The sequence below is a fragment of the Mangifera indica genome, chromosome 9, assembly GCF_011075055.1.
Source record: "Mangifera indica cultivar Alphonso chromosome 9, CATAS_Mindica_2.1, whole genome shotgun sequence".
Classification (NCBI taxonomy): domain Eukaryota; kingdom Viridiplantae; phylum Streptophyta; class Magnoliopsida; order Sapindales; family Anacardiaceae; genus Mangifera; species Mangifera indica.
This window is the reverse complement of record NC_058145.1, coordinates 4896724-4922048: the sequence shown is the minus strand read 5'-3', so window position 1 is coordinate 4922048 and position 25325 is coordinate 4896724. Positions and strand designations below refer to the sequence as shown.

Here is a 25325-nt window from a genome sequence, read left to right as displayed (position 1 = left end):
TATCGTAAATATAAAAGGTTTTAGCAAAATTGTCTGATTTTTTTGAAACTTAAGCAAAGATGCCCTTTTTACCTAAAATAACTAAAATGCCCTTACATATAAACCAAAAAATTTCATATCCTCACCCAAAATTTCCCCTATCCATTGTTCTCAAAATCAGAGAATTCCACAGGTCTTCCTCAGAGTAAGCAAAGTCGTTGAGTTTCGACAGTGTAAACAGTTTTTTTGACATTTTTGATGACAAAAATGAAAAAAAAATGTGAGTAAATTGTCTCTTATTTGAATTATTTTTATGTTAAAATTTGACTGATTAGATTAAAATTTTAGGCTTTTTTAGCTTAGGATTTTGGATTTGAACAATTGATTTGTGGCTTGCTTATTGCTTGTTTTGAATGAATTAGTTTAGAGCTATCGTGTTTAAATAGGTGTACAATCATTTGTTGTTGAAATGATAGCTGGAAACTGAGATTTTGATAAAAAAATTGTTCGATTTTGAAGTCGAAACTTCACCTCAGGGGATATTTCTTAAGCCTAGGGAATCCTAAATTTAAGAAATATCCCTTGGATTGAATCGCCACCATGGAGGAGAGGGGCAAATGTAATTTTCTAAACAATAGTTACACTGAGGGGTCTACAAGGGAACCTCGGGGTGGGGCGATATTGCAAGTTTTGAAATAGTAACCCACAAAGGACCACGGGAAAGGGGGGGGGGGGAGATGTTTATTTTTTAATTAGTAAAGCTCGTAGGATTCCCAATACGGAATTGTAAGGTTTTAAACATCTTGGACTTGTGGGAGAGAAAGAATTTGATAAGGGGGCAAATTGATATTTTTAAACATTTAGGACCTATAAGAGAGTGAGAAAATGTTAAGGAAGTAAATTGATATTTTTTTAAATCTAGGGTTTTTTAAAAAGTAGTTTTCAGATTTTATATTTGTTTTTTCATATTTTAAGGTTTTTTAAAGCATAGTTTTCGAATTTCAGGTTTATTTTTTGACTTTTGTGATTCCTAGATTTTCCAATATGTAATTTTAGAATTTGAGATCGGTTTTTTGGTTTTTATTAGTATAGGGTTTCTAATGTTTATTTTTCGAATTTAATGTCTGTTACTTGATTTCTATTATTTGTAGTTTTTTTGAACTATAATTTTGGATTTTCAAATCCCCTTTTTTGGTACTCATCATTATTAGTTTTTCAATGTGTAGTTTTTGAATTTTAAATAGGTTTTTCAGTTTTTATCATTCTAGAGTAATTGGATATATAATTTTTGAATTTCAAGTTTATTTTTTTATATTTGTCATTTTAGGGTTTTTGGACGTTTAGTTTTCGAATTTTAGGTTTGTTTTTCAATATTTGTCATTTTTGGATTTTTCTACGTCTAATGTTTTGGTTGATGTCATTCCAGGATAATTGGATATATAGTTTTCAAATTTTAGATTAGTTTTTCAATATTTGTCATTTTAAGGTTTTCTGATATGTAGTTTTTGAATTTTTGGTCTCTTTTTTATATTTTTCATTTTAGAGTTTTTCGACATGTATTTTTTGCATTTCAAGTCATTTTTTTTGTTTTTGTCATTTTAAGGGTTTTTGACATGTAGTTTTTAATTTCAAGTTCGTTTTTTATTTTTTTTTTCATTCTAAGGTTTTTTTATGTATAATTTTTAAATTTTAGGTTTTTTTTTTTTAATGTTTATCATTTTTGGGCATCTAGTTTTTAAATTTTATATCTGTTTTTTTATATTTATCATTTAAAGTTTTTCGACATATAGTTTTCAAATTTTTGGATTTTTTTTATTTTTTTCATTTTATGAGTTTTTTTGAAGTATAGTTTTCAAATTTTTTGTCTATTTTTTTATGTTTATGATTTTAGGATTTTTCGACGTGTAATTTTCAAATTTTAGGTTGATTTTTTTATTTTTGTCATTTTAGGATTTTTTGACTTATAGTTTTTCAATTTGAGGTCTGTCTTTTAATTTTTCTCTCTAATTTTATTTCTTTTCTAATAAAATTCTTATAAACTTTATCATGATAATAATTTCTTTTTTACAAGATATTTCCTATAAAAGAAAATGTGAGGATAGTGAATTAAGAATCTCGGATAAGACACAACACTTTTGAGTAGAGTTTACTTCTCATGTACAATGAACCACAATGTCCATGATTAAATCTACATTGACATAAACACAGTTGTGATTGTTTAAAAGGACTTGGTTTGACCATTTGCTCTGATTACCAGATATGAGATTTAGCAAAGTATTAGTGCACTCATTTATGTTACAACAATTGTATCAGGGATTAAAGAAAAATGAGTTTTAGTCTAGGATTAATGGTGTTGATGTGAAATTCAACCCATTTGGGTTTGCACTTATGATTGGAGTATCATTCAGTCAGATCATTATTCTTTCATCTTATATTCCATGAGGATTCGAAGATAGAATTCAAGAGATCTATTTTCGGGGATGTTAGAAGTTGCAATATCATAATTTGGAGCAAGTTTTCCCAACAAGGCCATGGCGAGATGATGATATCAACGCCGTCAAAATGATCTTATTATATTGCCTTCATATGGTGTTACTAGGGAATGACATACAAAAAAAGGTATCTATAGAGTATCTTTAGTTGGTCAATCACTTAGACAGCTTCAATTCCTACCTGTGGGATGTTTTGGTGTGGGAAATGATATACAAGTCAATGTCACAAACAAGTGAAAGGATATGCACTGGTCAAATGTCAGATATGCGTAAAAATTATATCTATGGATTTTTGCTTGCATTCCAAGTAAGTGTATATTTGTTAATTATATATATTTATTATCAAGGGAAAATATTATTAATTAAATTTAAATATTAATGTTTACATTGCAGTATTGGATCTATGAGACGATTGACACCCTGTATGACTGGGTGGACTTGGTGCTTGTTGATACGTCTCCACAAATGTTCCAGTGGCATATGAGAGATATTCCTAGATATAGTCATATGAGAATTATATTAATTAGTGATAAAGTATGTAATTGTTAATTGATTAGTTGATTGATTTATTGATTAATGTAAATATGTTTAATTATATATTTGAATGAGTAGAGTGATGTTACTTTCCCACTCCAACCATCATTGATTGAGGAAGCTACATAACAGCCCATATATTCTTTATGAGCCATATCAGGATAACATATGGGAGTTGGAGTACCATGCCACTAGATGAGTACGAGTGGTTGAAACTATTCACCAAAATGGTGGAGGTAGATTATACACCCAGATTATTTTACAAATCATGGGGGAAGTTCGACAAGGTATTATATATGCGTATTTTCATTATAATTTACTTATATATAATATGTGTGTCAATTACAATTTCTTAGTGTTTATATGTTTTCATCCCTATAAACTTCTATTATGCCTAATTGATCAATCACCGTATTTGACTCTAAGACAACTTATATAGGCAGACAAGATGGGCTCACGTGATGGATGCAACCCTACACCATAATCATCCTAACTTTATTGGCAGGGACAGGTTTTTGGACCACAACTGGGTGTACACCAAAAGAGGATCACTTGATGCTACAAGTGGAGGAGAGTGTCCCCTAGTAGGGCAAGGGTTTAGATGATTGCGGTATTTTTATGTTGTGCTTTATAGAGTGTTTGGTGCTTTCACGAACCCTGGATTTCCCCTATGAGTTGTCCATCTCGATCCATACACGTTCGGCCTCACAATTGTATTTCTACAGCATCAAGTAGATCGTGGGTGTACATTTTTATTTATTATTAGTTATTCATATGATTTTACAATTGTTATGTATATATTTATTTACGATGGTTTATTGGTATGCATTTAATTTCATATTTTTTAAGTTTTATTGTAACTTACCAGATATAGTATGAATTATAACTCAAACAATGGATGAACATAATAACTGAGTAAAAGAAATTAACATATGTTCGAAACATAAATAATATTGATATAATGTTCAATGGATTATATTTCATTTCAACAACTACATAAATCAAACATTATTCAAACTAAATATATTATATCTCATTTTAACAAGTACTTAAATCAAAGATTATTGAAACTAAATATATTACATCTCATTTCAATAAGTACTTAAATCAAACATTAATCAAACAAAATTGATTACAACTCATTTTTAAAAATACATAAATCAAACTAAATAGAAGGTTGTGAAGATCCCTTTCTTTTATATATTCTAGATGAACTCAATGTCACAGAGCTTGGAACCAATGCTAGGCTTTTGTAGTTTGTTTAAACATGCCCTAGTTGATTACAACAACTACAAACCTTTAGTATAACTGTAACACCCTTTTCTTGATATATACTTCTGATGAGAATATAACAAAAGAGATATGCACAACTAGACTATTTGAAAACTTCATTACATAATCATAATTATAGAATGTTCAAAAAGGTGATGCAATAAAAACACTTTATTAATCAATATTCGTAAAAGTCCAAATGTCAGAAAAAACTGGCAGTAATGATAATAATAAAACAATAATAATAATAGTAATGAAAACTATGTGTTTGATAAACTAAATAATAACAACCCCTCACCTCGTTCAACTACTAGTTAGACTACTAAATCCCTCATCTGCCTTGTTACTCACCTCCACTTACAAAAGATACAAAAAAGAAATACGTGAGTAAAACTTAGTAACTGGAGACCTTTTGACACCCATGGCTAATAAATTATCTGAGGATAAAATTCGTGTTCCATTTGTAAGCTAACAATTGTCACACTATTGCATTTTGGTGCCTAGACATAGATCATCCATAAAAACTATGAGATCTAAGCTGGAATTAGCATATATGATACCTTGGTGAAAGCTATTGTGGTGCTTTACGCACATGCTAAGTGACCTATTAAACTATCTAATTAGGTCATTTTAATCACACAAGAAAATTTTTAATAGTAGCTCTTTCTCTTATCACATAAGTTGATCAAAATTGCTAACTGACTATCCAAAGATGACCTCTACCTCGGGTATATATATGGTGTATCCTACTGATCATGTGAGGAATATCTAAGAGTCACATCCTTACCATGTACATTTGAACTTAGCTGAATGGTTTTATTACTCTCACAAGGATCATCACTTATGCATATAGTTAATGACTATCTAGTTGTGTGACCCTAGCCTTAAAATTGCTAACTCTTCGACTCAGATTTGACTTGATTTGAGTTGGTGCCTTCGTTTATACAGTTAGACTCTTTTTTTTTTATCACATAAGCTAATCAAAATTGCTAACTAACTATCTAAAGATGACCTCTACCTCAAGTATATATGTGGTGTATCCTACTAATCACGTGAGGAATATCTAAGAGTCACATCTTTACCATGTACACTTGAACTTAGCTGAGTGACTCTATTGCTCTCACAAGTATCATCACTTATGCATATAGTTAATGACTATCTAGTTGTGTGACCCCAGCCTTAACATTGCTAACTCTTCAATTATATTTAACTTGATTTGAGTTTGTGCCTTCATTTATATAGTTAGGCACTTTGTCTATGTCGTTATTTTCTATTGGCTCATTATTCTCCTTATATAACTCTCTCATCTTATGCATGTAACCTAGGGATATAAGCATCTTTTGGTCTTTGTCTAAGAGTACACAGTCGTGTGTTTCTCAACCTATGCCTGTGTGTCTCATGAACTATATACATGGTCATATGACACTTAACACACAGTCATGTATAGAGCATATACATATGAGGAGTTGACTTAGACATACTCTCATGCACTTCAATCCATATGTACAAGTTGTGTGTCTTCTAATTCACTTTGTCCACTTTTGGAGAGCTATACACAAGCTTGTGTCCCATACCACACGACCATGCATTTCTTCCCTCAGAACAAGCACAAGATCTTCAAGTTTTCAAAATTCTAAAATGACACACTAATGTGTATGGGATCACACATGATCATGTGTTGCGATTTGGAAATCACACTCTACGGTTTCTATATTGTTCTAGTCGCATATCAAGGCATTCAAACACATATTCAGGTTGATACAAAGAATGTCTAAGTCCCCTAAGCTGTTTATTTACTGAAAATAATTCTTTATAACAAATACACATATTAAATGAATAACATTATTGAACTATCAAATCAAAACACCTAATATTAATATATTCAAGAGATTAAACATGCATATGGCTCATCATAATCGCAAATAGAATCTAGGACATCATACAATTATTGCATTCATGTTTACACAACCTTATATAATGTGAATACTAAAGAAACTTCAAAGATTTCATTATCAAGTAAGGGATATCACTCTACTTACTTGGATTTTAGTGAAAATGTCTACTTTGCATGGTTACAGTGATTCCGATGATCATTGGTGGCTCCATTAGTGATAAAAATATCCCATTTCTCTCCCACACTCTATTTTTTATTGTTATGTAAGAAAAAAAAATGGAGAAAATTAGGGTTATCACATTTTTATTTTAATTTCTAGACGCAACACATGTGTCGAGTTGCATAGCTAAGACAACTTTTTGTTTCACTGCGATTATAATTTGATCCAAAAGTTTGACTTTTTGCTGACTATACATGAGCATATACTATTGAATTTCAAAAAATCACTGAATTTAAAATTAGAAAAAGACTAAAATATTTTGTGTTTATCTGTAGGTGTTATAATCCTCTCCCCTAATATGAATTTGGTCTTCAAAATTTACTCGAACAGATATGGGAATCTTTGTTACATATCTTGCTCAACCTTTTATATGGCCTCCTTAACTCGATGATTCCTCTAAAAAAATTTTACCAAAGGAATCTACTTACTTTTGAGCTTCTTAACTCATCTATCTAATATTTGAATTAGCCACTCTTCGTAGACTAGATTATCTTCGAGTTTAACATCCTCAACACTGAGCACATGGGTTGGATCATTGATATACTTACGTGACAATGATACATGAAATATATTATGAATGTGCTTTACGCTTGTTGGCAGCACAAATCGGTATGTAACCTTACTTACACACTCTAATACCTTAAAGTGTCCCACAAATCTCGATGCTAACTTACATTTCCTGTTGAATCTTATAGCATGCCTATAGAAGTTTACTTTGATAAACACTGTATCATCTACCTGAAATCAAGGTCACAACTCCTCTGATTTGCATAACTCTTTTATCTCATCCTAGTGCAACGGTGATCTACATCTCCTGCCATACAAAGTCTTAAAATGAGTCATCTTGATGGTTGTCTAGTAACTATAATTGTAAGCAAACTCCATCAATGACAAAACATCTATCCAACTCACTCCTCTATCTAAGCAATAAGCCCTCAACATGTTCTTGATCACTTGATTGACTTTTTCCATTTGTCCATCAATCTAAGGATGATATGTTGTATTCAAAGCCAATCTTGTACTTAAGAACTTCTAGACACTTTGCCAAAATATTGAGATAAACCTAGTGTCTTAATCTGATACTATTGTCCTAAGTACTCCATAAATCCAAAAATCTCCCTTACATAGATCTGATCTGGTGATTTGTACTCGGGGTGTTTTTGACTATTATGAAATATGTCGACATGGTCAATCGATCAATTACGACCGACAATACATTATAGCCACCTCTGACCCTTAACAATCTAACCACAAAATCCATTGATATGTATTTCCACTTCCATTCAAGAATATTGAAGGGTTATTCAGTCTTAACCTGCTAACACATAAGGTACTTAACCATAAAGTCTACAATATCTTTCTTTATTCTTGGCCATTAGAAGGTTTTCTTCAAATCCTGATACATCTTTGTACTTCTCAGATAGGTCATGTAAAGGGAACTGTATGTCTTTGTTAGGATCTTATCTTTCAAACTCTATTGTTAGATAACACATATCCTCCCTTGAAAGCTCAGGATATCTTTTACCATATTAAACTTAGTCTTAGCATTCTTAGCCATCTTTTGTCTAATATATAAATATTCTTCATTTGAAGTCTATGCTACACATATCTCATCTAAAAGGGTTGAGTGAATCTAGAGACCTATCAAGTACCCTATGATAATCTCAATATGCTATCTCACCAACTTCTGTTATAACTCACTGTGAACAGTAATTTGTGAGAAGGATATTTTTCTACTAAAGGCATCTGCAACTATATTGGTTCCTTTTGAGTTCAGAAATATCTAAGGTTTTTGTGATTTGTGTAGATGTTACTCTTCACCCCATATAAGTAGTGTCGTTATATCTTAAATGTTAACACCAGAACTGTTAACTCAATAATATGAGTGAGGTATATAGTCCTATACTCCTTTAACTGATGGGAAACATAAGTTATCACCTTTCTTTTCTACATCAGTACTGCTCCCAAATATTTATATGAGACATTTGTGTATAAATCATAGTCCTTGCCTTTCTTTAGCAAGGCAAAGATAAGAGTTGAGGTCAATCTCCTTTTTAATTCTTGAAAACTTTGTTTGCAGGTCTCTGACCATCTGAAATGAATCCTCTACGTGTCATCTCTGTGAAGGGTTGTGCTAACTTGGTGAATCCCTTAATAAAACGTTTGTAATAACCTACCAATCCCAGAAAACTTTTGACCCCCTTAGTTGTCTTGGGCCTCTGTCATTCTATCATTACCTTGATTTTACTAAGGTCTACTAATATACCATCTGCTGAAACCACATGATCCAAAAATGTCACTCTATCCAACTAGAACTCATATTTAGAAAACTTTACAAACAATTACCTCTTTCTCAGCCTTTAGAGCACAAACCTCCAGTGCTACTTTTGCTCCTATTGAGTTATAGAGTAAACTAAGACGTTGTTAATGAATATTACAAAGAACTTATCCAAATAATCCTGGAACACCTTGTTCATGAGGTTTATAAATACCGTTGGAGTGTTAGTCAATTTGAAGGGCATGATTACAAACTCATAATACTGATATCTAGTCTTGAAAGTAGTTTTAGGTATATGTTACTCTACTGCTCGGTGATACCCTAACCTTAGATCTATCTTCGAGAACATTGAAGCACCCTTGAGTTAATCAAACAAATCATAAATTCTTAGGAGCAAGTACTTACTCTTCACTGTCACCTTATTTAACTCTTTATAGTTAATGGACATCCTTATTGATTTATCTTTTTTATTTTACGAAAAGGATTGGTGCACCCCATGTAAGTGGCTTGGTTTGATGAAATCACCATCAAACAATTCTTATAATTGTTTCTTTAGTTCTTGTAATTCAGTTGGGGTCATCTTGTAGGGTGCTTTAGAAATTAGTGTTATTCTTGGGGCCAACTCATTACTAAACTTTACCTCTTTCTTTGATGCTAAACCTAGAAGATTATCAGGGAATACATCTAAAAATTCTTACACCATTAGAGTATCTTTTATGCTTAAAGCCATCTCTGTTGATTTCTGAATCATGTGTACCAAATATGTCATACACCATTTACTTAACATCTTATTAGCCTTGATATTGCTAATCATCATATTGAGGATTCGACCTTCTCTGAATGTGAACTGCTCGCTATCATGTTATGAAGATCTTTTTCCTTTATATATTCTAAATGAACTCAATGGCATAGAGCTTGGAACTGGTGCTAGGATTTTGTAGTTTGTTCAGATATGCCTTTGTTGGTTACAACAACTACAAACCTTTAGTATAACTATAACACCCATTTCCTAATACATACCTCTGATAAGAATATAACAAAAGAGATATGCATAACTAAACTATTTGAAAACTTCATTACATGATCATAATTATCGAACATTCAAAAAGGTGATGCATTTGTGGGATCACACATAGCCGTATGTCGTAATTTGTGGGATCGCACACTAGGTTTATATATTGTTCCAATCATATATCAAAACATTCAAACACATATTTAGGTCAATACAAAGAGTCTTTAAGTCCTTTAAGTTGTTTATTTATTGAAAATAATTCTTTATAACCAATACACATATCAAATCAATGACATTATTCAGATATCAAATCAAAACACCTAGTATTCATACATTAAAGAGGCTAAACATGCATATGGCTTATCATAATAAGAAACAGAATCTAGGACATCATACAATCATCTCATTCATGTCTACACAAACCCATATCATGTGAATATTGAAGAAACTTCAAAGATTTCATGATCAAGTAACAAAAACCGCTCCATTTTTTTGGATTCCGACAAAAGTGTCTCTCTTACATGACTACAATGATTCCAGTGATTGTTGGCGACTCCACAAGATATGGAAATACCTATTTTCTCTCTTACACTATTTGCTTTCTATGACTATGCAAGATAAAATAGGAGAAAATTAGGGTCATCATGTTTTTATTTTAATTTTTAGACATGATATTCATGCGTGTATAGGTTATACATAGTCGTGTATCTAGGTGCATAGCTAAGGCAACTTCCTATTTTGCCATGATCATGATCAGATCTAAAAGTTTGACTTTCTATTGGCCATATACGGTTGTGTATTTCTTCATGCACGGGTGTGTATTACTGAATTTCAAAAAATAATTGAATTTAAAACTAGAAAAAAAACTGAAATGTCTTGAGTTTACTTGTGGGTGTTATAATAATAACTCACCCTATGAAGGACGTCAATTTTTGTTTAAAAGGTGACATAATCAATGACGATTGAGAAAGGGTGATAGGATAACTCTTTTTTTGATGACAAGTAACCATTCTAATTGGTTCTTGAATGGATTGACAAGTTTTGCATACATTGCATGATATTATTTGATGGTAAAGAAATGATGAACCCATGCATACATATTAGTGAGCTTCATATGTCTTGCAACAATGACATAAATACATGAAAACTGAAACTTCTTGCACGTACAAGCCATTTCATGAAAGTCCATAATGCCCATATAAGCACCACTACTGAGAACTTGATACCGAACATTTGTAATTGGATGAACCTCCCAGTGTACAACCTTCTACACATGGTGGACAAACTTCTCCTTTGTCCATGGTGTAACATGGTAGGAGCATTCATCTACAATTTTAAAAAGCATCGAAACATATGTTAATAAACAAGCATAAGTATAAAAATTTGTGGTCAATTAGATAAATAGGATTAATGTCATACATACTTACATGGGTTCTTTTCTCGTAAAACAATCGCTACAATGTACCTCGAATGAACTGAGCCAACATCATGAGAGGCAAACCTTGTGCATGTTTGACGAGGACATTAAATAACTCTATAATGTTAGTTGCCATTATGTCATACCTGTACCTTGAAAAATATGTCTTGCTCCATCGGTGAAACCCCATCTCACGTAGCTAAATGCTTGCTTTAAAATGCACTTTATTAATAGATCTTATCATAACCTTAAAATATGCCTCTGTATATGCCTTCACTGTTTTCTAGTATAAACATACTACCAGTGAGTTTATAAATAATATGAGCACTTTGTTATCAAAATTTATAAAATTTTCAAGGCCAAAGGACTATTTCCCACCCAAAGTATGCATATTTCCAAGGTTTCTCCCCGTTAATTTTGAAAATCTCATTTACCCACCTATGGGCTATTAAAATTAACTGAGTCCATTAGTTCTATTATTTTCCCCCATAAGCCTTAAAAACTAACAATTTTTCCCAACCCAAGTTTTAAATAACAGTATTTTTTTCTTTAGGCTTTCCAATTTTCAAATTCAAATTCTAACATCGTTTCTTCCTTTTCAACGACCTCTAAGCGATGCCTCTTTCTCTTCGATATGACATCCTTCTAACGGCTCTCTTGGGCGTGGTCATTGATGAAAAGTCCTTATCGATGAAGAGTCTTCATCGACAACCATGCCTAAGAGAGCGACCAGAAGGAGGCTACGTCAGAGAGAAAGAGGCATCGCCTAGAGGTCGTTGGAGAGGAAGAAATGGTGTCAAAAAATTGAATTTGAAAAATTGAAAACCCTAGGAGGGAAAATGCTATTTTTGAAAAGTTGGGTTAGGGAAATTGTTAGTTTTTAAGATATAGGGGGGAAAATAAAATCAAATTTAAGCTTATTTTTAATAATATAGACAAAATGATGATTTTACCCTTGAAACTGTTAATTTTAACAGCCCACGGGTAGGTAAATGAGATTTTTAAAATTAATGGGGGAAAACTTAGAAAAACAGCATGCCTTGGGTGGGAAATAGTCCTTTGGCCAATTTTCAAATGTATAAAATGTTTACAAATGTGTAAACACGTTATCTTTGAGTTGTGTTTGTATTTTGATCGAATGTTATAAAAAAGGTGATAACAACAACTTCTATAGTATAAATTTGGAAAGACTTTAATCATTGAAGAGTATATAATGTGATGTCGATATGAGATTATTGCTAACTCTGATACTTCATTGATACAATCTTTAAATTTTGTCAAAAACCAACACCACGTTTGATGATCTTCCTTTTTACCAACATCGAAAGATAGTGGGTAGATTTGGTTATTACCATCTAGGGCCACTGCAAAAAATAAATGTCATAAATATCGACTTTTAAGAAAAGTAAAGTCAATGCAAATAACTAGTCGAAGACATTGTTTAAATGCACAGATAAAACAATCCAATGCCATGAAAAAATTATTGAAAGCGATGCCCATCGTCTGTTTCAATATGTGTTATAGTTTCCGAATTAGTATGTTCTAAATTATAACAATAATCGGCTAAGAGCATAAATGACTCTTTCAGTAAGCCCCTCAATGAATGTAATACCGAATGTCTTGCTTGCTAAGCCTGTGAATAGGATTTATCAATTTTATACTTGTTGGCAATATTGATAATGATCTATTTTGACTGATAAATGTTATAAGTTAACACAAACTTTGACTTTATTAATTGACCTAAAGCTCGAGCCCTAGCTTGTCAGTGATATGACTTTATTTGATCTACTGAACATGTGTATATGAGATTCATTTTATGGATTCAGAATACTTGATTGGGTTTGCTCTTCTTCTTGTTAGAAACCATTCGCATTTCTCATTATAACACTTAATCTTCCATCTCATTGTTTCTGACTTCAGCACTTTGTACTGAAATCTTTTCTCTAAGGCAAATTTATTTACAACATCTTTCAAATATTTTTTATTATTAAAAATGTCACCAAGTTTTATAGTATTCCCTTTTCGTATCGATTCTATATCACTTGATTATGTTAAATGTTGTAGAGGAAAATCAAGTGCCCACTTAAATGAATCAGTGGGGACATTATTAAAAAATGGTCCAAAATAATTATGCCACCCATAATAGAATCTTCAAGCTGAAGATTATTTATGTCATAGTTAAAAATTGACATATCCCCAAAGTTTGGCTCATCAAGAGAAACATCAATCATTTCATTCCCATCAAAGTCACCCCAATTTAGAACCCTCTCTTTATCTCCATGAACTCATTCTGCAATAATATTGAATGTATCATTGTGGAAATCAATCAAGTCTGCTTCATTGAATTCCTTTTTCATTTCACTATCATTGTTGTCACCTATTTATTCTTCTTCTTGTCCTTGGATTATGATACATGTAACAAATACTGAAATATATTCCTGGAAGTATTATGACTTGTCAATAAGGCCCTCCACATCTTCATCATTTTCGATTTTTATAGGGGCGTTGAGCTTGATACCTTTTGGTTTTATGCATAGTTAAATATAGTTTTGGATCGGATCGATACCATATTTTTCATTCAAAAATTAGATAAATCCCTCACGTGTTGTTCTTGATAGAATTTTAATCAATTTTTTAACATCTCTAATATATTTCACTGTGTTCCAATCACATTTGATCAATTCTCCTTGAAAATGAACAATACTATAATTACCCATTTCAATTATCAATTCTATATTGGAAAGTTTGATGAAAAATTATATATTTATCATTAAAAAACGACAATAAACATTTGCCAATATCAAAATAGCTACTATATTTTTCTATAATTTATTTAAACCCCTCATATATGGTCGAATATCATATGCCACCTCTAATTTTCCAATATTTTATTAAACATCCCTATACATTATTTGAAACTAAAATGTTTATTTCATATATTGGTTAATATCCAAATATCCTCTATATTTTTCTAATATTTCATTTTACCTTCTAATTTATTATACAATATCAAAATGCACCATATATTTTGATAACATATACCAACTTGATATTTTTATAATATCGAAATACCCCTTCATTTTATGTGTATTTTTTTAGTATTCTCATATTTTGTCTAATTTCAAAATGCCCTTTATATTTATCTAACTTGTTTTTAACACTCTCATGTATTATTTTATATCGAAATGCCCCTATATTTTATCAAAAAGCCCCTATATTGTCTTAATATTTCATTTAAAACCTTCACACATTGTTTAATATCAAAATACTCCATATTTTTCTAACATTATTTAACCCTTTATTTGTCTAACGTTTTATTTAACACCCTTATATGTTGTCTTGTATCAAAATATTTGTATATTTTTTTACCATTTCATTTAAAACCCTCATATATAAACTATCAGAATGTCCTCAATATTTTTCTAATATTTTATTTAACCCTATATATTTATCTAATATTTCTTTAACACCCTCATATGTTGTCTTGTATCAAAATGCCCTTATATTTTTTTAACATTTCACTTAAAACATTCATATATTGTTTAATATCAAAATACCCTCATATTTTTTTTTAATTTTTTTAACCCCTAATACATTATCAAATATTTAAATACCCCATTTATATAATATATGAACTTGATTTAATAAATAAAATTAATTTTTTAGTTAAGATTCATATAAATACCTTGTTCTCACGAATTTATTTTTTTGATTTGAATTAAAAAATATAAATTTTTTTCTTTCGAAACAAATCTATAATATCAAATATTGAGTAAAAATGAAAGTAAAAGTGAGAGTTTGAATTATGTGAGAAAAGTATGAGAGTGAGAGTTTATATAGAAGTGATGAAAGGTAGTTTGATATTTTAAAAATTTTTTAGATAGTTTTGCTTGAGGTTTTAAAAATGAGGTATTTTTGTTTGAAAAATGAAAAATAGGACATTTTTGCTTAATTTAAGATAAGGTTAGTATTTTATTTAATTTTTCTTATTTATATGTTTAATTTTATTATTTTAATATTGAAGGTGAAAATAAAGCCGACTCAACTTGGGCTCCATTTATGGTTGCCAGCTAATTTCCAAAAGAGTTTTTCTATTATAGTATTGTGGTAAATGTGAGGCCAGACAGAGGAACATAATTTAATTGTATTTCTTTTTGTTCTTACAAAATAAACAAAGGCTAGAGCATTGCATTTGCTCAAATTTAATAATTTTGTTTGACTTAGTGAATCTAAAATCAAAGTAAAATTGACAAACAAAATAAATGATTTATTATTATTATCGTTTCTAACAGAAATCACTCAAATGAGCGCCAACAGAATTTTCTTATTGCACTGATTTGGGTGTTTAACATAATAATAATAATAATAATAATAATAATAATAATAATAATTGTTATTATTATTATTTTACATTTTATAATAAATACCAAACATGTTAAATATATCATATAAATAAATTTTATACTTTTTTTGCGGTCCATAAATAAATGCCACTTTGAAGATGTAATTTTGAGTCGTTAAATAATATATTAATTAAATTATATTAGCTAGGGGTAGGGGTAGGGGTAGGGGTAGGGGTATACTTAAATTTTGTAAGATTATGATACGACGGTAAATTATAATAATTATTTTTTTATAAAATAATTTCAATTATTATTTAAATATATAAAAAAATTGAAGAAAAATGCACCGTGCACGGTGGTTGGTTGCGAAGCAAAGACCAAAAAAGATTCCAAGACTTGATAACTTAACAAATTTACAAACCTATCCTCAATATAACGACAGCGAATCGTCAGGTAGACAGGACAATTGCAGTCATTTTAACAGTTTTATGGCTGACGTTCAAACTTTACAGCGAGAGCCTTGGCGGTTCTCTCTCTTATTATGTTGTAACAAATCACTTGTTTTTCTTCTCCTTCTTCAATCATAATATTAGACAGTTATTTAACAAATTAATTTAATGTGTAAGGAGGCTTGAACTGTTATTTTCATAATTAATTACCTGACAAACTTCTCTCTCCTCCTGCAAATTCCTTCTGTTTGAAGTTGACCTCGAAGGCGCTTTAGTTTCAGATTATTCAATCTCAGATCTAGGGAGAGGTTAGTCAACGTTTTCTGTTGACTTATTCCTTCACCTCCGTTTTCCTGTTATTTGATTTTTGTTTGCAGAGATTGAGACTTCAAGGACGAAGTATAATGCTTTCAATTCAGAAATTGAAATGTTCGTGGTCTTTAGTAGCGGCAGTTGCTTCAATTTTAGCACTGGTTTCAGTGGTTCATTTATTCTTGTTTCCTTTGGTGCCTTCGTTGGATTACTTTTCTGCACGTCAAGTTCAGAATTCTTGTGGTCCGGTTAATGGCTCCTTTCAAAGAGAGACCGGCCTGGTTTCCACACCACCGCCGGTTGATTTGGAGCACGAGTTTCCGGCTGACTTGCACAATGCGGTGGTTTATCGTAATGCACCATGGAGTGCTAAGATTGGACGCTGGCTTTCTGGATGTGACGCGATCACGAAGGAAGCTAAGATCGTTGAGGTTCTCACAATATGGACTTGTTTGGTCTTTTATTCATTGGTTTAATTTGTATTCCTTTAGTAATAGTGTGGCTTAGTTCAGTTGCAGTTCCGTCGAGGTTAAGTTAACTACTACTATGTGTATTTTGGTGATAATCTTTCTAGTACAGATTTGTCCCTTGCCTTTCGGACGAGTAATTTCCTTTTTGTTATATCTCTTATTCTGCTAGTAAAATTGATAGGTTGAGGCTGCATTACTTTCGTAACAAATGCCGTTTCTTATTAATCACTCGTTTTGCAGATGATAGGTGGCAAGAACTGCAAAAATGATTGTAGTGGTCAAGGTATTTGTAATCATGAATTGGGACTATGTCGATGTTTCCATGGATTTACTGGTTAGTACGTTACTTGTTTATTTTTTATATATGTATATTGCATGGATGGGGATTTCATTTATAGATGGGTAGTAGATTTTCAATGAATAGATTCAAGTAGAAAGGAGCAACTGGAATTGGGTTTCATGTCCATCTCATCATCTTTTTTACATGATAAGGCTATCATGATTGAATTCATTTGTATCATGAAGAAACAAGTTTACAATACAGTAACTTACCCCCAAAAGAAAAAGTTTACAATACAGTACAATGGTATTGGTGGACTAAAAATTTGTTCTCCAGTTGATTTAGTGTGACCTCAAAATATCCTGCACTTTGAAGTCAGACCCAAATGATTTATGTTTTTTTTTTCAAGTGTGTCATTCTTTCGATTTTTGGTAAGTAAGTGTGTCGTTCTTATATCATGCTTAAATAGTTCTTCTATCTCAATTTTCTACATTTTAGTGACCAAGTAAAAACCTATGTAATTTTTGAGGATATAGAATCCACTATGTATTTTGTCTATGTGATGGGAGTCAAAATGCAGTGAGAATGCCAAATAGAAAAATGATAGAACTTATTGACAAATTTTTGGTCAATATAGATTTGAGAAGATGCTTAAGTTTCAGTTTGAATTTGACTTCCAATTTCACTGAAACTAATTAGAGTCTTCATATGAATATAGAGAATAAATATATATGCGCTAGCCAAAGAAAATAGATTATTCACAATATATGCTCTTCTAGTTATAGTTACCAGTTAAATGATGTCTGCTGATGGAGCAGGAGAAGGATGCTCTGAGAGACTACAATTTGATTGCAATCACCCTAAAACACCAGAGCAACCGTATGGGAGATGGGTTGTTTCAATTTGCCCAACGTATTGTGACACAACTAGAGCAATGTGCTTCTGTGGAGAAGGAACAAAATATCCGAATCGTCCTGTTGCAGAGGCATGTGGCTTTCAAGTGAAGTAAGTACCATGCAGATTCCTCTCTTATTCTACTTCTAGATTTTTATTGATTTCTTCATCCCAAAACATTGTGTGTTAAAAAGTGTTTTAAGCATCTTTCAGCGTGCCTTCTGAGCCTGGTGCTCCCAAGTTGACTGACTGGACAAAAGCTGACCTGGAAAACATTTACACGACAAATATTAGCAAGCCGGGTTGGTGTAATGTGGACCCAAAGGAAGCACATGCAATGAATGTACTGTTTAAAGAAGAATGTGACTGCAAATATGATGGTCTCTGGGGGAGGTTCTGTGAAGTCCCTGTGCTATGCACTTGTGTTAATCAATGTTCTGGGCATGGACATTGCCGTGGTGGATTTTGTGAGGTTAACTCTTTTATTCTTTTTCTTTATATGTTTATAAACTGTGGCATCCCATGTCAGTTGGAATGAAAACAAATTGTCAACCACCTTCTATTTATTGGCAAAAGTAGATAATGAGCACAAAGGCACATAAAGTGTTTATTAATGTCATGAATAATACAAAAAATCATAGACACACACTTTCCTTAATGCCTCCCATCCTGTTCTTATCATGTAAGAATGCATAGCTGATATCAGGATGAAAAAAAGGTGATTAACCTTAACCTACCACTGCATGAAAAGTCTTAGAAGACAGTGGACTTTAAAGGTTACATGTTAACTTTGCAAGGAATAATGGTCAGAAACAAGATCAAATTAACTCAATTTTTGTTTTTATCTTCAGTGTGACAATGGCTGGTATGGAACAGATTGCAGTATTCCATCTGTTACATCATCTATAAAAGAATGGCCTCAATGGCTTCTGCCAGCTCAGATTGATATTCCTAGCAGTGCAAATCTCACAACAAATCTTGTCAATCTTAATGCTGCAGTGAAGAAGAAAAGACCCCTTATTTATGTTTATGATTTGCCCCCAGAGTTCAACAGCCTACTCCTTGAGGTTAGAATGTGCACAGTAATTTTGTTATTAATCTTCCTCTAAGACGTAATGAAATATATTTTGCATTTCAAAGGCAAATTTATTATGTTTATTGATTAATTATGTATTGTAGGGGAGGCATTTTAAGTTAGAGTGTGTAAACAGAATCTATGATAGACATAATGCAACAATATGGACAGAACAGCTGTATGGTGCCCAGGTACTCCTTGAATTGAGATTGCCATTTGTCAACTTATGACACAAAATTGCTCATTGGTTTTTATACTGCTCATTTGCAGATGGCACTTTATGAAAATATTTTAGCTAGTCCACATCGAACACTAAATGGTGAAGAAGCTGACTATTTCTTTGTTCCGGTTCTTGATTCGTGTATCATTACTCGTGCAGATGATGCACCCCACTTGAGTTTGCAGGTCAAAATCTGTAATAGTTGTGTTTTATAAACAAATAGTTACTTGTTATCCATAATTGACCAATGAAAGGTGATGAACGGTGAAATCTTTTTGTGTGGGTGGTTTTGTGTCATAATGTGTGCATAAATCATGCATTAACTGAAAATGATATTTGATGTCTAGTGGAACTCATCTATTTCATCTTAATAATTCTAGTGTAGACAATCCTCTTTCAAGAATGTTTTTGAGAGTGTAATATCATGTGTAGAGATATTCTCTACAAAATATCTTTTTCTCCAACCTGGCACCCTCCACCCTATGGCACCTAGGTCTACAAACTACTTATATAGCTTGTCTTAGAAGACTCCAGCTTTCCTTGTCTTATTGTTAGGTGTAAAAATAGGTATATAGCTTGCATTATATTAATGCAATGGCATTTGGAATAATTTTGATATAACCAATATAAATTTAGGATACCCTGGAACATGTTACAAGGCCTAATGTAAGTATTTAGGTGTATGCAACCTGATAGTGGGAATGCTATGTTGTATAGTCATATGAATGTTGGGTGCCTTAGTATGAGGCTATATTTTTTGCTTATACATTACTTAATGATTTCAGGAACATAGTGGCTTGAGGAGCTCTCTCACTCTGGAATTTTATAAGAGGGCGTATGATCACATTGTTGAGCATTATCCTTATTGGAACCGATCTTCAGGAAGAGACCATATTTGGGTATGATGCATTAAGAATTCACTTATTGCAAGTGTGATGAAAAATTAGGAGAGAGAATGTTTATTCTCTTTTGTTGTTCATCTATTAGTTACTATGCTAATGATTTCACCGTTACATCTGAAGGCAGTCTTTTTCATGGGATGAAGGTGCTTGCTATGCCCCAAAGGAGATTTGGAACAGTATGATGCTGGTTCATTGGGGTAATACAAATTCAAAGCATAATCACTCAACAACAGCCTATTGGGCTGACAACTGGGATAAAATTCCTTCCAGTAGAAGAGGTAACCACACATGTTTTGACCCTGAAAAGGATCTTGTGCTTCCTGCTTGGAAATCTCCTGATGTCGCTGCCTTAAAGTCTGAATATTGGGCAAGGTAAATGTCTTATTGATTTTTTCTAAGTATGTCAATTTTATGTCCGTATTTGCTTTCTGAAGAGCATAGAAAATTCAAACATAAAAGCTAAAAGTAACAACTTTATCTTCAGTCCTCGTGAGAAGCGGAAGAAACTGTTCTTTTTCAATGGAAATTTAGGACCTGCTTATGCAAATGGGAGGCCAGAAGATACGTAAGTATACTAAAAGTTATTTGTAATTGCTTGAAATCGGTCGGTCATTTCAAATAATTTGAGGGTAATGAATTGCATGGTTTTAAAAACGGATTGGACCGATTGGTTGAACCATCATCCGCCAACCAAACCATTTTCGGTTTGCTTGAAAAGTTTTTTTGCAGTTGAACTAATTTGAACCATTCAAATCGTCCATTTGGACTGGGTAAATGATTGGGTTTGACTCGGTCAACATAAAAATCAATTTTTTTTTTCAAAAATTCATTATTAAGACTTGAACTTAAAACCTCATATATCATTTAAAACATGTATACCATCAAACTAAGTTTATTTTAATAATAAAATTAGTTAGATTATATATTTAAGAGCAATACTATATATACCCATTTTGGGTATATAAATATGTATACACTTACATGTGTCATCACATGATTAGGTATTGTTTTATCTTTAATTCAAAATTACTTAATCATATGATTTTATATATATATATATATATAAATGTGTACATATTTATGTTCGCAAAGTAGATACATATAGTTTTATTGTATATTTAATGGTAAATCATACAATATTATTGTGAATATTATTTTTAAATAGTTAACCGATCTGACTATTGATTGAACCAAACCTCTCTACTAGGATGGCATCGGGTCTGATTTTAAAAATATTGATGAATTGAATAAAGTATTTTGTTATTTTCTTCGTTTTCAATTTCTATGTGGTAACAAAAACTCCTGAGGGCCTTTTGGAAATATAATAAAAAGAATCCTAGAACAAAATGAGAAGTAGCTAACCAACTTCTTGGGGAAACATAATTAACTGCATTGATCTTGGTAGCTACACTGCCTACAGAATTTAAAGGACCTAAAGGAGCATGAGTCATATGTATTCTGCAGAATGTCATTGTTTTGAAGGTTGTGTGTCTTTTTTCAACTTACTCAAGTCTAAACTGTTGGAACCCCTTAGAGGTTACAACCAGGGAGCACGAGGATCCCAAAACCGCATAGTTTCTCCTTCAAAAATGACTTCTCCAGTTAGGGAATGCATTTGACATTTACCTAAATCAGTAGGTCCTTGAGAAGATCTTGAGTTATCTACTGGAATTTTCAATTTCCTTCTTGTTAATGATGCACATTTATTATGACTGCAAGGATATATAATTATTTACATGTTGCATCTACAGTTATAGCATGGGTATTAGACAGAAATTGGCAGAAGAGTTTGGGTCAAGCCCTAACAAGGAAGGAAAGCTTGGGAGACAACATGCAGAAGATGTAATCGTTACACCACTTCGATCTGACAATTATCACAGGGATCTAGCTAGTTCAGTTTTTTGTGGGGTATTGCCTGGAGATGGTTGGAGTGGTCGTATGGAAGATAGTGTTTTGCAAGGGTGCATTCCTGTGGTCATTCAGGTAGTGAGATTTTGCATCTTCTCTCTTTTCAGTGCAATAATTCTGTGAACATTGAGCATATTGCTTGGTTAAATCTTGGTAATCTGTAAGCTTCTGGACAACCTCTGGCTTTAAGAAGCAGCTTCCAACTAGTCAAGAAATCTTTCTTACAGTGGCTTTGAACTTTAGGCTGTTATGAGATTAGGCCTTTGTTATATGATGATTTGTGGAATATTTGAAGAGCTATTAACATGAGATCTTAAGGTTTTCATACTATATTAAAAACCATTATTTTGAAGTCCAAAAATATATATTTCTACATATGGCTTAGGATACTGAAACAACTTGGGTTTCCATTATTAGTTTTGAGATCTTAGGATTGACAAAGGGGTTGTCTGCGTGGCTAGCTCTTATTATGTTTTTCCAAAATTAATTGCATTCATGTTAGTTCCTTGTTATCTTCTCATGTTTAGGATGGAATCTTCCTGCCATATGAGAATGTACTCAACTATGAAAGCTTTGCTGTTCGAATACGTGAAGATGAAATTCCAAATTTGATGAATATTCTTCGGGTAATTATCTTTATGCATTTTAGTAAATTGGCATGCAGTAACTTATAACTGAATGTTGGTAGGATTAACTGCTGGTAGCTTTGCATCCTGTAGGAGTTCAATGGGACAGAAATACAATTTAAGTTATCAAATGTACAGAAAATCTGGCAGAGGTTCTTGTATCGTGATTCAGTTTTGCTTGAAGCTGAGAGACAAAAAGCTGCTATTGGTCGCGTGGATGATTGGGCCATTGAATTCTTGAAATTAAGGGAAGATGATGCTTTCACCACATTTGTACAGGTATTCTCTTTCATATGACGAATACAACCGAATTATAGTTATTGACAATCTAGTGGCATTCTTGAAAAGGGAAATTTGTTCTTCCTATTTTTAAGTTATAACCGGATGACTTAAAGATATTCAAGCTCCAGTATACTTCCTGACTGGCTAATGGTTATGAATCAATCTTGAATACAAAGAAGTTTGGATTGGTTCATTTTGATCTTTTAACCATTCATATAAAAGAAAAATACAATTCGTAATGAATATTTTTTAGATTTCTTGTTGGGCACTGTAACATCTTTGACACACACGAGTTGCATATTCTGGGAGGGAAATAAATAACTTCATAGGTGGTAGATCTGTAAGGTCAACTTAACTGCTGCTTGATGGAGCATAAGTTGAGGGCACAATTTGTAAATTGTTAAGACTTAAATATTAAGATTAGGCCAATATGATCTTATAACTTCCAACAACAATTAAGTGAATTAAAAATTTTCATCTTGCTCTTTTTCTGTCACTTTATGTCTCTATTTCCATGTTTCACATTTAGAGGCATTGGTTGGATCGTCTTGCAAATGTGCTAACTTGGTGACATTTCATTGATTGATAGACATTGGTGTGTGTATGTCAAGTCACCTGATCTATTATCCGTGTTTTAACAGATTCTTCACTATAAGTTACATAATGACCCTTGGAGGCTACAACTTCTATATTTGAAAAAAGACTTCGGTCTACCACAAGAATGTTTGATAAAAGCAAACTGAAGAGCTATACGGTTGCCGAAAATTGAATGAAAGAAATAGCCGATAGTTGAAAGATTCAGGAGGTGAGAATTAACTGATAGAATTACTGATCCTTTACTTCCTTCAAAGTATGAGACTTAACAGTACTAGACAGCCTGATAATAGTGCACTATGCTGTTGGTTACCATACAAGGGGTCACATTTTTCAGATGAAGCCGATTTACAACCAAATTTTTTCCAACATATAGGAAGAGAAGACAATTGATTCTCATATTTTCTTTTATTCTTTTCTGCTTTGAAAGTTATACAGATGTCTATCTTTTTAGTTCTTGTTTTCAGTAAAACCACAATTGCTAAAATGAGAAGTGAAAAAAATTGACCTCCTCCCATTTTTCATTATATTATTAGAATTAAAATTTTAGTCATGTGCTTGTGAAAAAAATGTCTTATTGGAAAAATTATGCTCAGTAACCTAGAAATTATATTAGACTAAAAATTTTTATGGCATTCTTTGTTTTTAAAGTAAAGTGAAAGTTAGATTTTTTTTTTTTAAATTTATAAATCTGTGTATATATACTTTTGACTACATAAATAATGTATCATCATGTGATTGAGTGATTTTGAATTAAAGATAAAGTGATATCCAATCACATGATAATATATCAATTATATACTAAAAAATATGTGCATGTAATGTAATATTACACTTTTTTTTTCTCAATTTGATGTTATTATCCATAATTTGTACATATAGTTAAAATTGTGAATGTGGGCGAACCCAATAACAAGCCCAAGGCTAAGGTATGTCTAAGAGTGGTGATCGAATCAAAGATATCAGGAAGTTTCAAGGTATGACCAAAAACGCCTTTTCTTTTCATTTAACAAGCTGGGAGATCCTTTTATGAAACCTAGGAGTCTCGCTTGGACTGCACTCAATCTAACCTTTTATAGTATTATGTTTGGACTACTCAAAAGGTTAGCCAACAAGGATTGAAAGAGCATTTTCTGGTGTATGAGATCCTCAACATGAGACAAGTACAAAACATACTCATGTCCTAGAAGAGTAAGATATGAAGGAGGGAACTAAAGTAGTCTAAATCTGTTATAGAAACCAAAAGAAAGGGAGTTTACTCAAGAGTTATTATATGAAAAAGGAACAAATTTTATTGATTTCTGATTTACTTCTTCAAGAAAGGGAGACGTCTTATATAGGCTTACAAAAACATAAGAGAACCGATAAAAGTACAGACAGTGATGACAACATTATAGGACACATTAATAATACAAGAGACACATAACCTTATACTATTACAAAGCTTTAATAATACGGGGGACACGTAAGGCTTCATATGAAACAGGTGAAACACTTTAACAATACAAACTTTAATAATACAATCTTTAAGAGACACGCCAAATTTCACATTGGTTTTTTAGTGGAAGCTTTTGTCCTTTAAGGTGTGTTGGCATGGTTTGGAACACTCTTTTGTAGATCTTGGATAAGAGTTGTGGCAACATCAATATCGAGAGGAGGTGTTGGAGAATTTGGATCTTGAGAAAAGAAATTAAAGGTAATCGGATCATGTGAATCTTATGTGCAGTATATAGGAAATAAATCTTATAGATATTCATAGACAATAGGATTGACATGTGGCAAAGATGTGGATACTTCTAGATGACATGGATAAAGAGGATAAGGAAAATCATATTGTCAGTTGTTTAGTGTCAAAGTTGGAGAAATGTCCAT

General features: G+C 32.0%; 1 protein-coding gene across 3 annotated transcripts; it reads left to right on the top strand.

Annotated features, from left to right (window-relative positions):
* The first annotated feature begins 15918 nt into the window (after window positions 1–15918).
* Window positions 15919–23965, top strand: LOC123224769. Of its 3 annotated transcripts, XM_044648478.1 has the most exons (15): window positions 15919–16198; window positions 16268–16633; window positions 16913–17006; window positions 17771–17957; window positions 18060–18318; window positions 18698–18913; window positions 19026–19112; window positions 19192–19326; window positions 19927–20040; window positions 20168–20415; window positions 20528–20608; window positions 21795–22026; window positions 22479–22577; window positions 22671–22856; window positions 23501–23965. In XM_044648478.1, exons 2-15 carry the CDS (start codon window positions 16295–16297, stop codon window positions 23600–23602), a joined length of 2379 nt encoding a protein of 792 aa, XP_044504413.1. In that variant the 5' UTR covers window positions 15919–16198; window positions 16268–16294; the 3' UTR covers window positions 23603–23965. The 3 variants fall into 3 exon arrangements, with proteins under 3 accessions (XP_044504413.1, XP_044504411.1, XP_044504414.1); XM_044648476.1 differs by having other exon boundaries at window positions 15919–16633; XM_044648479.1 differs by lacking the exon at window positions 16268–16633 and having other exon boundaries at window positions 15921–16198.
* The last annotated feature ends 1360 nt before the right edge of the window (window positions 23966–25325 follow it).

What these genes read in the sequence shown, in the direction of transcription:
- LOC123224769 (XM_044648478.1), top strand. Translation starts at nt 16,295, where the DNA reads ATGCTTTCAATTCAGAAATTGAAATGTTCGTGGTCTTTAGTAGCGGCA. An exon ending in AAGTCTGAATATTGGGCAAG is followed by an intron (nt 20,416 to 20,527) that starts GTAAATGTCTTA and finishes CTTTATCTTCAG; the next exon opens with TCCTCGTGAGAAGCGGAAGA. An exon ending in GCATTCCTGTGGTCATTCAG is followed by an intron (nt 22,027 to 22,478) that starts GTAGTGAGATTT and finishes TCTCATGTTTAG; the next exon opens with GATGGAATCTTCCTGCCATA.